Raw genomic sequence first — 15,072 nt, forward strand, 5'->3', positions numbered from 1 at the left:
TCCATGATTTGCTGCAACTATATGAAGTTAGATCAGGTTAGATTATAAATAAACAAAAATCTTCTTTCTTCTTTAATTAGTTCTAATACTAGAGCTAATGAGTAAAGAGATTATTCAAGAAGTAGGAGGTGGTGTGTGTGGGAGTTATGAAAGGTACTTGGGATTACCAGCTTTGGTTGGAAGGTCTAAAGTTAATACTTTTAGAGGAATAAAGGAGTGTATATGGCAGAAAATTCACAGCTAAAAAAACTCATTTCTCTCTCAAGCAAGAAAAGAACTACTTATCAAAAGTGTATTACAAGCTATACCTACATACACAATGAGTGTATTTCGGCTACCAAAGAATTTATGTCATCAGATTTCAAATATTATTGCTAAATTTTGGTGGGGTAGTAGGGAGGGGGAGAAGAAGATTCATTGGATAACGTAGGAAACGATGGGCAAATCTAAAAGTGAGAGAAGTATGGGGTTTAGGGATTTGGAGAGTTTTAATGAGGCTTTGCTTGCCAAGCAATACTGGAGATTGCTACAGTTTCCATCCTCTTTATTGGCTCAGATTTTTCAAGAGAAGTATTTTAAGAAGAAATCTTTGATGGAGGCCAAATTAGGCAAGGTTCCTTCTTTAAGATGGAGGGTGGGTAATGGTCAAAATATTAAGATATGGGGGCATAAGTTGCTTCACTCTCCAGAAAACTTTTAGTGTGCAGTCACAAGTCAGTAGGCTGGACCTAGACGCAAGAGTGAGTGAGTTGATTAATGAGGAGAATCACAGCTGGAATGAGCAGTTAGTAGTCGAGATTTTCACTAAGGAAGAGGCATAGCATATTTGCAATATTCCTATTAGTTTTCTTGGAGGACTTGACAAAAGCTATTGGGGATACACTGGTGATGAGAATTTTGTGTAAGGATTGCTTATTATTCTACTCTAAATCAAAAACAAATGAAGCAGGAAGAGTCTTCTATAAAGTGTGGTGTGGATAAGAGTTGGAAGAAATTATGGAAATTGGAGGTACCAAGGACTCTGAAGAGCTTCATGTGGAAGGCATGTCAAGGTGTGTTGCCAACAAGACAGAATCTATATAAAAAATAGGTGGTTGACTATCCAACATGTATGGTATGCAAACAAGAGGCTGAAACAGAGGTACATGTGTTATGGAGGTGTGTTGCAGCTAATGATATATGGAATGATGCAGCAAGCCCAGTGAAGAAATGGAATGTAAATGAAATTAATTTTTTAGAGCTTTGGATAAGGTGTACAGAGACACTGAATGATGTTGCTCTCAGTTGGGTTGTTGTTATGTTGAGAAAAATCTAGCTAAGAAGGAACAAGTTTCTGTTTGAAGGAATAATGCTTTACCCAAAAAGACTTGTACTGGGAACTGATGAGCTCATTGAGGATTTTAAGGCTGCACAGGTGAGAATGAATGAAGGCCAACAAGGAGGGACAAGTGCCCACGCCACCAAAGCATGGTTCATTAAGGCCAATTGGGACGTTGCACTACATGAAGATGTTCAGGATATGGGTATTGGAATCATAGTTTGAGACTGTGAAGGAGAAGTTCTGGTTTTGCTCCTTGGTAAAAAGAGTTTTAAATCCAAACCAGTGCTAGTTGAATGTTTGGCATTGTATAGAGCTATGGTTTTGTGCCATGAACTTAACCTTTGCAATGTAATATTTGAAGGTAATACACAAAGTTTTGTGAATGCAGTAAATAGTAAAGAAGAAAATTGGCTTGGTTTGTGCAAATAGTGGATGACATCAAAAAACTACTTAAGAGAAGACCGGATTGGCAGGTTGCATGGATACCGAGAGCAGAAATGGTGTTGCACACCAACTAGCTAAGTTCAGTTTTAATTATAGTAATGAGATTGTAATGATCGAGAAGAGTCCCGAGGTTATCTCAGGCAATGTCTTGTTTGACAAACTCTATAATTGATCTGTTATCATCAATGAGAAGTTCATTTCAAAAAATATACAAAAAAATAAAGGATTTACCTCTATGATTTTTAAGTCATTATTCCCTCATTTATTTAGTCAAGTACACAATTTTATAGAGAAAATTTGAATGAAAAACTTTGGAACTACTGTTTATAGGTAGTGACTTTATTGTATCCTAAAAGTAAAATGTTTGGAACTTGACAAAAACTAGTTCAAAATATTTCAATATGCCTCAAAATCACATTTATTTTTAGATTATAGTGCTTGCTCAATCAAGACAATTTGTAAGACTAATCTTAATAACGGGAATGAATTTAAGTCCCATCAATTGTAATAAAAGAAAAAAAAAAGTGTACAAACTAGCATGATTTTATGTGATATGTCAAATTTTAAAGTCTTTTTTCATTTAAAAATAAATCTACCATTAATTTTCATATTAAGCTATATCAGTTTGTAAATTCACTTTGTATGCTCTCTTAATAAACCTAATATTTCTCAATAATAAAAATAGTTGGAAAAAATGAACCTTTTCTTTTAGCATGTGGTAAGTAGAGGAAATGGGGGAGTTCATTGGGTTGACAAAGAGTTTTGAGAGTAAATAGTGCTTATATTTGTATCTATGATCATGCTTTTACAAGAAAAGCATGTTTTCCTTGTATTAATTTACCAGAAAAGATAAATGATTTTTATTCGTTTGTTATTTTTATGTCATATTTTCATGTTGTACATGCGGACAATTTTGTTGGCTCTGAATCGGGCGACTATCAATTTTTTCCTTTTATGCTAGAGTACAAAATTGATTTCTCTAGGAATAATGATGCAAATGTATCAGGCCTTCTAACTTTTAAAGCTTTACAATTATTCTAGAGCACTCCATATTCTGGTTCATTATTTTATTCTAAGAACTAATCTCAAATGGCTGGTTTGTGACCTTAGTTGTCATGGATTTTCGAAAATTACTAAATTGTGACTATTCAAGGTCGTATATTTGACACTCCTAAATTTTGCTTTGGATCAGATAGATTTTGAAACATCAAGATATGCAACGTAAGGCTACCTGTCTGCATTCAAAATAAATATGTAATGCACATAGCATGCATCTAAAAATATGCAATATATGCAGAAGATAATTTTTTTCTTTTTTAGTAATACTATGGACTAGATATATATATATATATATATCTGTGTGTGCCAAAATAATCATAAACATACTTTATAATTCACATGATAGCAAGTATCCAAAAGTTATAGTACTTGTTCAAAGAATCTGTGATTTCATAAGTGTGGGAGACAGAGCTCCATAATATAGTCTTAAAAAAATTTCTAATAGATTGCTGAGCTACCCATGCAGCCATGCTATAATGTCTAAAATAGTGTCTATGAAATGGATAACTGTGGTCATCAGTTTTGCATCTTTCCTTTGTGGCCTAGTCAGCCTCATCAAGACCTTCGAGCGCTAGTTCTTGATGTCCCGATACATTATCTACCATTTCAGGAGGAATGGTAGTTAGGATTCCCAAGTGAAATTTGATTACAAATATCAGCAATTTAACAACCAACTCAACTAGCAGTATACAGGTACATGCCTGAGATTAAAATGATATGAATGCAAATGTGAATGTGAATAAGAGTGACATAACTTGGCAAATAGTATAACATGCGTTGACATAACTGAAAATTGACATGGACTAAAATCTGACATTGACTAAATTGACATGAACTGAACACGGACATGGAATCTTTTAAAACAATAAATGGGTTAGTTAAAAATGAAATGTGAATGTTACACAAGTCCCATTGAGCCATGTGCTCCTGCCAATACCCCATCAACATTAGCTGTGAGTACGTCAATATACTTAAATGAAACTGTGGTTGTTACTACCAAGGTTTCTGCCTAACTTCGCTTTGGAAACCAATTATTTAAGTCTCATTCGAAACCTATTGATATTTACCTTGTCAACTTAGGGAATTTCACACAGTTTAAACACTCCAGCGTGAACAATGGAGTTCCGCTTGAATAATATCACATCTTAGTACTTGGAGTCGTGATAAAAAAAAAAAAAAAAAGAAGAAAAAAACTCCATGGAATTGAAAATAGTAATTTTTATGCCGTACTCTATACATGTGACATTGCATTACATATAATAATTGACCTTGTGATAGATGAAATGACATGTAATAAATAAGCATTTGCTTGAAATAATTAAAATGACATGGCATATGAGAACATTTATAATAATCATGGTGATAATACTATGAAAATTATGGCTTACCATTGCACATACAAAAATACATCAGAAAGTATGTTAGAAGCCAACTCACAGTGATTATAATGTAATATATGTAAAGGTAGGGGAAAAATAGTGTGAACTGTAATGAAATAATTATAAGGGTTAGAACATCCCATTAAACATTGAAAACTCAAAACTCAGTGACTCAGGGCAAAATTTGCAATTTTAATCCTCTATATGTGGGAAGTGACCATTTTGCCTTGAAATTAAGGATTTCATATATGAACTCCAAAGGCTATGAGAATTTGCATTCCTCATTTAAATTTTATCCTAAGTCCAAAAATTCAATTAGAAAAATTTAATTCAAAACACAACCATATAAACTATGCCTTGGCCATAACATTTAAAGGCTAAAAGGTCTTGATTTTTATTACAATTCTTACAAACCTCAAACCATATACTTAAACCGATTCATGCAACATTTAACAACTATATCTAAGGTTCTAAAATCATACCAAGAAATCAAAATAAATATATCACAAAAATCTAAATTACACGTATCAACAAAAGTGCCAAACACACCAAGTCTTAGACAAATAAAACAACTCCATGATGTACTTGGTCTATCACCATTCTAATAAACTCCAAGGACTCCAAAAGTCCATAAAAGCATTCTTAACATGTGTATAATTCAAACCTAAGTAATAAACATGCTTGAACATCAATCAAAACTAAAACAAAATCATCATCAAACCTATTGGCATAATACAAAGTGTTTGGGTCACAAAGGTTGAAACCCTCTTTAGTTTGCTACAAAGTGTCTGGTGGAAAGGAATAGTGTTTGGCTTTTAGATGTCATGATCACAATAGTTTATTTTCCTTCCCTTTCTCCACATTTCCATATTATAGTTCCTCTTAGTGCCAAGTGTCCTACACTATTTACTAAGTGTGAATAAAATCTTACGAAGTGTCCACTAAAATTACTCAATACTAATTTTGGACAATTCACGAAGTGATTTAAACGACAATACTGGGTGCCACATGATGCTATCTCGAGTGTTATTATTTACTCCAAAAAGTGCGAGATTAAACATTGCACCTTAAAATTGTAAATAATAAAACAAATCTAGTGGTGTAATTCGTTTTGCAAAATTCGACTCTTAATTGCCTCAATTAAATTGAAAGGAATTTTTTAACACTTTTCATCCGGAAAATGAAAAACATATTATTACATCGTAAAATCTAAAATATTCATTTAAGACCAATGGAGTACCTCATACTCCTAAGTACTTCAAATAAATATAACAGCACTGTTGTCATCACAATGGCTAGAAAATTGACTATGCTTACTAGCTAAAACCTAAGCGGTTGCTCAATTTGTGAAATCTTTATGGGATTTCATGACACTCCTAATGTATAAAGAAATTCGTCCATTAAATTTATGGCAGTCTATTTCATCCTCCATTCCTAAAAAAGATTTCGTCCTTGAGATCTATGCGTGTACATAATATAACTGCTATCATACAAAAGGAGAAGATGATACTCACCAAGTCTACTATCCATCATTGGACATATAATTGCTAGACGATGCATGTGGGAGTGCATAGGTGTCTAATGATGTGGTATGTTGGGGCACATAATAGAACACATCATTGTCAAAATCGTATTTCATGTTACCAAAATGGCTGGGGTCAATGAGCTGCTTGAACTCCTTATCACCATTGTCTGGAATGTGACCCTAAATGAGTAATCGCCCTTGATGAGTAGATGACATTGATCTTGAAGTGTTGGGCTCAGGACCGGTGACTACACTGTGATATTTAGCTACTCTACTAAACTCTGCTCCATCACATGACATCCTTTCCTTGAAGTTTTCTCAATCCATCCAGGTGGTTGGGTGAGAACGCTCCTCATAGGGCAAAGTCTTCCTCTCGTAGCCTACCTCATTCCTATCTATATCCATCACATGAGGGCGATGGTTCTCTAAACGCTCCATCTCCTGCCAGTAGTTAGTAGTCTACCTATCAAGCTCAATGAGTCACCTCCTACAGTGCTCTTCTCTCATTTTCCACACTCATTGTGTGGAAAGTGCCAAATTCCTTGCAATCTTTCGCTTGGGTGCCATGGAAACTAAAAAAGTTAGAGTCATATGGAAAACAACTCACAACACAATTAAACACGAGTCCACAATAGATCTAAGATGAAATATATACTTTATTTGATATCCAAGCAAATGAAGTGCAATGACTGACTAATGCCATATAGCCCATACAAAAGTGAACACAAAATCGGTTGAGCCGTAATTATAGAGAAAATCCATAACTATACTAAGGTCCAAAGAGATGAGGGTACTTCACTCTTACATCCATTTCTTTCTCTCAAGCTTCTTCCTAAACATTATGATCATGCCAAACTACTTTGACCAACGGAATCTTATGGTTACGTAAATCCTTCTCCTTTCAATCAATGATTTGTACTGGTTTTTCTTCATAGATTAGGTTTGATTGTAACAGTATACTCTCGGGACCAATGACTGCTAGTGTAGATTCCCAAAGCTTTTCTGATCCCCAAAAATTTGTGATTGTACTTTTACGGCTCTAATTTCTGATTATTTGGGCAGATAAAACTCATGAAATATTACATTCGACTATTTAAAAAAGTCATCGGAAACTTGTTTTTGGCGTGCAGCATTGTGGCGGTGTTTTCTAGCTAGAAATAGGTTTTACTGAGGATTAATATATAATAAAAAGAAGAATAAATGTGACACCCCGAGATTCTACTTGGTGTCAAACAGACATCTGAAGCGTCGGGATATACAATACACAGTTACATGCCCCCGTTCATGACATATAAAATGCAATGTTTCTAACATGCATCTACTATTATGCAATATTCGCAGTGGATAATTTTTTTCTTGAGCAATAATATACACTAAACTTATAATATCCCAAATAGTCAAAACATAATACATGCATACTTAAAAAAAAAAATATCCACGATTACAGTATGGGTCTCAGGAGATTAAAATCTCAAAACGTGAGAGACCGGGCTCAATATTTACATTACCAAAATACACTATTGGGCATCCTAACATATCACCTACCATTCGGGAGGAATGGTAGTTGGGACTACCACGGTGATTTGATTATAAATTTCAACAAGTTAACAGGAAACTCTCACATAGATAAATGATGCATGTATGGCAGTAAAAACATGAATTTACAATCAAAGTCAATGGTAAGCATGACATAATTTGACATAATGTGACTTAATATAACATGGACTTGAACATAGCACGAATGTGAACTTACATAATATGAATATGAACTTGAGCAAAACATGACATAAACGTGAACTGGAAACAAAACATGACATGAACGTAAACTTGAAACATAACGTGAACGTTAGTGTAGTATAGCATGAACGTGAACTTAAAGTTTGATATGAACTTGAACTTAACATAACGGCAGATTATATTCCTTCACCGTAATACTTGACAGTACATAGCCTTGACTGCAATACCAAGTAGCGTGTATTATCTTTGATCATAATACAACTTAATTGATTTATCTATCTATAGTATGGCAAATTATACTCCTTCACCCTAGTACTCGGTAGCGTATATCATCCTTGACCATAGTACAAATTAACTGATAACTGAAATTTAACTGTTCTCAAAAAACACAACTGTATTCGAGAAACGTAAGTGGAATACGAAAGGACAGAAGTCCTGATATCACATAACATGACTTGAACTTAACTTGAGGGACATTACTTACTTCAGATAAAAACATTTCATAGCATGACATAACATGTAACAGATAGCATTTCATAATATGGTATAACATGTAACAGTGAATATTATGTGACATGGCATTCATGTAATAGTGAATATTACGTGACATGGCATACATGTAATAGATGGCATAACGTAATATGACATACTTGTAACATATAGCAATACGTGACCAAATAGATTATGTAACAGATAAGCATTCCTGATAGAATAAATCATGCGAAACAGATAAACATATAATGAAGTGGCATGGCATGGCATATATGATAACATACATACATAAATTGTAGTTTCCTTACCCATCACACATACACAGTAAAATGATAGTAAGTTAGAAGCTAACTTACTTCGATCGTCATTTTCTACGAGAATAAAGTTTGAAACACGAGAAACTAAAAATAGGGATTCTAAAAATTAAAAATTTAATCACCAACAACTAGAAGCATGAACACAAGTTAACTTGGAATAAAATTACCATTTTACCCTCTAAATGTGGAAAAATGACCATTTTACACCTAACTTAAAGATTTCACATCCTAACTCCGAAAATTACAAAATTTTACATTTTGCATGTAAATTTTATCCTAAAGTCAAATATCAACTCAGAAAAATTTAAAACAATTCACAATTATGGAAAATTCACTATGACTGAAACATTTATAGGCCATTTTTCTTGATTTTTATTGCAATTTCTTCCAACTTCAAAACTCATTATAAAATCAAAATTTTGCAACAAAGATCTTCATATCTTAAGTGTAAAACCATACTTAAAATATCCATTAAGAAAAGCAAATCATCTACACCAAGCTTTTTGTAAAAAGACCCAAACTTTTTAACAAATAGCAAACTTTTGAATCACAAACTTTGACTCTAAATCAAAACATCTCCAAGAATTTCAAAAATCAAATCTTACTTCTAACATGTTCATAACATCATCCTAAGATCAACCCTTTCTTAAATCATAAAAAAAAAGTCACCAAAAATTACAAAATAATACTTGGAGTTTTTGGTTTTACATTTAATTCAAAAACATAAATTTTTTTCTCAACTAGTTTTGATCAATCTTTTGATCCATGACTTAAAAAGATGAGATCTTCAAATTAAAATATCATATGATTTAAAAATGTATCCTAAAGAAGATCCAACCATCAAATTTAAAAATCATATGGCTAAAAATCAATAAAACATAGATCTAATCCAAAAATATCAAATCTTATGCATTACAAAAATCATCTTGCATAGAAAAATGATATCTTTGAAACTAATACTAAATATCTTCAAACTAACATTATAACATTAAAATAAGAGACTTAGGATCTTTATATAAAAATATCAAAGCCTTTAGAATTAGAGCAAACAACAAAATATTAAAACTTTCTCCAAATAAAAACTGTTTTTCCACTTCCAATTTTCAAGTTTCTAAATCTAAAAAAATCTATAATCAAAAGTTCTAGACATGCAACAAAACCTTAATGAACACTCAGATAAAACATGCTTACAACACTCCATAACATGTTCGAACCAAGATATGTCCATTAGCTTGGTCAAAAGTTCCAAAACATAACATACTTTCCAACTTCAAGCCCAGAATGACTTTTCCATGGTTATGAATATTTTTTACTAGCCAAATGACTATGTAATGAGACGACTAATATATCTACGGAAACTATACTCAAAGAAGAAGAACTTTTATGAAGGATTCATCGTGTGAAAATACTTACAAATGGTCAAAACTCTCCACGAAAAAAACCTAAAAATCTGCCTGAGAGAGCTCTTTTGGGTTTCTCTCTAAGAATGGAGTGAAGAAGTGATAAAAGGTATTGAAATGTGCCATACATTACTCTAAACTTCTGGAGGGGGGAGGTATGGGCTTGAATGACCCCTAATTGAAGGTGGCTATGTCGCTTAAAGTGGAGAATAGTGAGAGGCAAGGACTGCCTCCTGTAGCTAGCTGCGAGATATGGAGGCTGATAAGGTGGATTTCTTCTTTAAATAAAGACACTATTGGGTGTAGCCAATTGCAGTGGATGGCCTGCCATGTGGGGGAGGAAGCTTCTTCTAGAACTTTTTCTAAGGTGGCCAAATTTGTGGGCATTGCTAGACCTTAAACAAGTGAGCTTCAACACGGGGTTTAAATGGGGTTTGGTTAGGGCTTAGGATGTTATCAAGCCCAAGTCCAATTTTTCTTGGTCCAAACAATTTTTCAAGGTTTAAAATGTTGGATAATGATATCATAACAAGAATTTGGTAAATTAATAGCATGTGGAAGTGATTTAGTCAAGTGATTAAATACAATGCTAGAAATCATATCAGAAAGGGTTTGGATGCCAATTTTAGGGTTTGGGGAAATCATTTAGCATTTCGGTTTCAACCAGGTTTTTGGAGTTTCAATTGGATTCTAATTATTTAGGATTTCACTAGAGTTGAAACATTCTTTGATCTGGCTCAATTTGGTTTATCAGATGAAATAATAGTGTTTTGCTTAGTTTGCATGATCTCATACCTAGATTTCCTTCACAAATTCATCTAATGGTTCTTCATGGTGCCAAGTGTCTAAATAAAATTTCTTTAACCTAATTTGGTTATTTCATACTATGATTTTGAAAACATTGCACTTGGTGCGCTTATCGAAGTTACTATTCACTCCAAAAAAATGCCTAATAAACTTAGTACTTAAAAATCCTAAATATTTATATTAACCTACAGTGAAAATCATTACCAAAATTTAGCCCTAAAGTGCTCCTAAAAATAATTTCATAGTTTCGAACAGGCGTTAGGTCTGAAATTATGAAAATTGTTTATGGCGCCATAAAATTATAAATAATCAACTTAGTCTAATGGCGTAAACCACAATGCATTCTGACACTTCTAACTACCTCAAATAATTAAAATCATATTTCTGGCACTATAATGAGTTATAACACTGACTATGTTGATAGACTAAAACCTGTTCGATTAGTTGATTCGTGAAAACTTATGAGATTTTCACGAGATTCCTAAAGTCAATAGAAATTTCACTAGTGAATTTCTAGCGGACTGTTGCAATAAAACTACAGTGCCACCCCAATGTGACCGCTCATCAAAAACTTTTTTTACTTAATGATTAAGGAAGTGATTTTTAGTATATTGGTATATTTTTATATTTTTTAAAAATATTTAAATATATTAAAAAAATTTGAAAAGAAAAAGAACCAAAAATTGAAAACCTTAAAATGTACTAGCAGTCAAATGGAGCAATGCTACTTAGGTAAAAAGAAAGACCACGAATAGACCAATAAAAAAAGGGTGATGCTAACAGCTGGTCAGGTGTAATAATTGCTTTGACACCTACAAAAGAGGAGATGTCATTTATGGGTTGCAAGAAAATAGATAATACACCCACATATAGTTGATTACATTCTTTTCTTTCTTCTTCCCCTCTCTCTCCCTCCTTCGTCGCTTTGCCATTTCTTTTCTACCATCTGGTTTTTGGTTCAGTAACTTTCCTTTTGTTGTAGCAGAGTGACCAAAATGAAATTAACTCTGCGCGGCCACTACAATGAGATTGGTCTTTAATGGCATCCAAACAACAATTGCGGACATCTTTTTGTGGCTATTACAGGAACTTTGTGGGTGATTTTGGTTGTTTCCAGCTTTGGTTTTATAAGTGCAAATTTTGTACGTTAAGCTTGGATTGTTGAAAATTAGCTAAAAATTTCGTATAACTTGAGTTGCGTTGTTGATATATAAATCAATTTATGGTTTTGGTGTTGTATTTTCTTCGTTTGATCTACTTTTTCCCACATCCAAAGTGAAGACAAGCCATCACTTTGTGAATTCCTCAATAATTTTATGTAGTGATCGTGCGATTTACATTGTAGATTGATCAATTGATCACTGCCAAAATTAGAGAGTGGGTTTTGGCTCTTCTTGATAAGTTTAACAAAAGATGGGGGGAACAAAATGGTGAGTGTTGCCTGGTAGAGCTTCGTGACTGTGTCTATTTCTTTTGCAATGGCAAACAGTTTTGGTTACAAATTTGTGTTACAAGTGAAAAAAAAATAGAGATAAAGAGGGGGGACTTGGAGGCGACAGGAGGTTGGGGAGGGAGAGAGAAGAGGTAGAAGAGAGAGAAATTAGAATGAAATAATTTGGGGCATGTGGATGTAAATTTTAATTTATTGCACATCCTATATGGCAGCTTTTTATTGGCTAGTGTTATATTAGTACTGTTGTCACCCGACCTGTTATGAACTTTTCCATAAAATAAAATAAACAATTACCATTCCTATATATACGATAAAATTTTGGGCCACTAGGTAGAAAGCCGCGTCTCTAGCTTGATGATAAGATTAATTATTATAATGATTTTAAAGCAAACATACTCTTATAAGATCGAAGATAAGAAAAAAGGAAAATATTTTATAAATGGCATCCACTCCATGAAACTGTACGTAACCATGCATACAGCTAATAGCGAACAATAAAATGAACAATTAATTAGTATGATAGTGGCCTGCCATGCATCAGGTCATAGAAAAACAAAACAAAAAAACGAAAGTAGTTATATATTATTATTATTGTTTCATATACGTACAATCACATAATACAATAGAGATGAGCTTAATTAATGCAAACAGAGCTAACTACTTCATGATACTAACACGCGTGTACGAGTAAGTTTATACACTACATTTTCATCTTACATTTATTTCACTACGTAAAATATGATACATTTATCACCATTCTAATAAAGAAAATTCTATACATGATACTACCATTCTTTTTGTATCCCACTAAATAAGATGTGTCACATTTATTATTATTAAATAATCATTTATTATATATTTCTATATCATTAAATGATAATAAATGTCACATTATATTAAGTGAGATACAAATAGGATGATAGTGTAGTATATAACATTACCATTTCTCCCGTGTATACGGCATCTAGTGTTGAAACTAGTGATTTGAGAGGCTTAATTCTCCTTAGAAAAAAAAAAAAAGGTTTATCTAATATAGGCTAGCTAGCTAGCTTCAGTAAGTGCTATATTATATCAAGTTAAGCATATAGCAAATCGACATAAGGAAAGCAACTCTTATTCGAATATCGGATCGTTACGTACCAGATTGATTATTTTTTCCTATGATCAGCTATTCATGATATTTTACATTATCTGCACTGCTTGAGGGCCTGAGGCTCCATTTTCTCCAGCTTGGTCAATGACGTAATTGCCGGCGTGTGCCCAATAAACAAAGCAACATGACCCATGAGTTTGTCTTTCCGTGAAAATGTTGTCCCACATGAGCACTGCCACTTCTGATCATCCCCGCAGTGCTTCTCGTGTGTTCGTAGATCAGATAGCACCGAGAACTGCTTCTGGCTGCATCTCTTGCAAACGTACAACTTCGGGCAATGGCTCCTCTTGTAGTGATTCTTCACGCAAACCAGGGACTTCAGAGGCTGGAACTTCGCATGCTTTCGATTCCACCTGCACCCTTCTTGTGGACACGAATATTTCCTCGGAAATATAGTCGAACCCTCCTTGTTATCCGACGTGCTTTCATTCTTCATGGGGTTGCTTAGAGCAGCACTGGTCTTGTATTCGTCTCCGTGAGCCCTCATGTGCATTCGCAAGTTGGCGTCTCTCTTGAACCCTTTTGCGCAAACTTTGCAATAATGTGTGTACTTAGCCAACAAATCGGCAGCCTCCAATTCAATGATATCATCACTCTTTGATGAAAGCACTTTTATGAATGCTAATTCGTTATTAGTAACTCCCATTACTTGAGGCACTTCTGATGATCTTCCTTCCACTCTGTTGTTTCCAACGATGACACTTCGATTATCATCCTTAATATTCCCGAAAACATTACAGGTTTCAGCATCCCAATTATCAAGCGTGTCACCAGTGTAGAAGCTTCGCTGTGTTTGCTCTCTTTCTTGGCCTATGTTTCCAACAGTATTACTGTTTCCGCCAAAGTTTGGTTGAGGAAATCCACTTTGACGCTGCTGCTGGCCGTACAATATTTCATCGTTGCTAGTGCAACCGGACGTAGAACCAAGAGCCATTTGTTGGCAAGTGAACATTATTGAGGAAGCTGTCATGATAATTTCTTGGATTACAGTATTCACGGTGGCTGTGGCTAAGCATGTTGAAGATTCGGTTTGGCTGTGATTTGGGGAGATGAGGATGCTGATCAGGGACTGCACCTGATGAACCTTGTCCTTGAGAATGGAGAAACTGCAGAGAAGAGAGTTTCGATGAGAATCTGAGCCCGAGTTTGCATCAAGAGAGGAAGAAGCAACCTCTTCGGCCGTCATAGAGTACATCTGCAGCCCTTGTGACGAGACTTTCGGGAAGCAAGGAGTACTGGTACTCCTTGAAAGCATTTTCAAAATCTTGCTCTGCTAGTGGCGCCGCTGCTGCTTTTCCAACCTGCCAGCTTTGATGTGTGTATTAATCTTCTTTTTTGGATCACTTGGGCTGAAAGATTGTTATGGAATCGAGGAGATTTATATAGGGTAGGGCGTAAGGAGTCCTATCCTTTGGCAATTTGAAGAAATATTTATTGCGGGTCGAGAGAGAAAAAAAATGCAAAGTCAACGTGCAGGCAGCTTCAAACATTAATCCCCAGTTAAAACCTCCCTCTTCTCTCGCCAATCTCATCACTTTAGGGCAACAGCTTCAACAAAAAAAAACAATAACAAAGTTTTTAGATTGCTAAACAATTAAACCATAATTAAGCTCGCTTCTGCAAATTGTCAACTTGCATGTTGGACATGATTAGAGCTAGCTAGATTGCATTATATATGTTCGAGAACTAAATAGCATTCTTTTTAACTTCTGAAAGCTGTCGGTATTTGTGCTTGAGCCATGAGCTGAGGTGGTCAAATGGGTAGAATCTTTACGCATAGGATGACGACAGTCTTTGCCAAATCAGCCCACGACTCAAAATCTAGCTATCCAATGTCATCATTCGCCAATTACAATCCGACAGCTTGTCGGCCTTTCGGCCCATTATGCCACCCATGTATGAGCAGGCACCTGTTCGATTAGCCATGCGCGCATGCAGCATAAAAACTTGCTTTATCTTTGTTTAATAAGTGGGGGAATAATATG

At 34.5% G+C, this 15,072-nt stretch overlaps 1 protein-coding gene across 1 annotated transcript; it reads right to left on the minus strand.

Moving 5' to 3' along the window:
* Positions 1 to 12,980: 12,980 nt before the first annotated feature.
* On the minus strand, positions 12,981 to 14,685 carry LOC122292742 (protein SENSITIVE TO PROTON RHIZOTOXICITY 2-like). Its single transcript, XM_043101228.1, has one exon. It carries the CDS (start codon positions 14,340 to 14,342, stop codon positions 13,122 to 13,124), a length of 1,221 nt encoding a protein of 406 aa, XP_042957162.1. The 5' UTR covers positions 14,343 to 14,685; the 3' UTR covers positions 12,981 to 13,121.
* Between the last annotated feature and the right edge of the window lie 387 nt (positions 14,686 to 15,072).

The sequence above is a fragment of the Carya illinoinensis genome, chromosome 13 (assembly GCF_018687715.1).
Source record: "Carya illinoinensis cultivar Pawnee chromosome 13, C.illinoinensisPawnee_v1, whole genome shotgun sequence".
In the NCBI taxonomy this organism is placed as follows: Eukaryota; Viridiplantae; Streptophyta; class Magnoliopsida; order Fagales; family Juglandaceae; genus Carya; species Carya illinoinensis.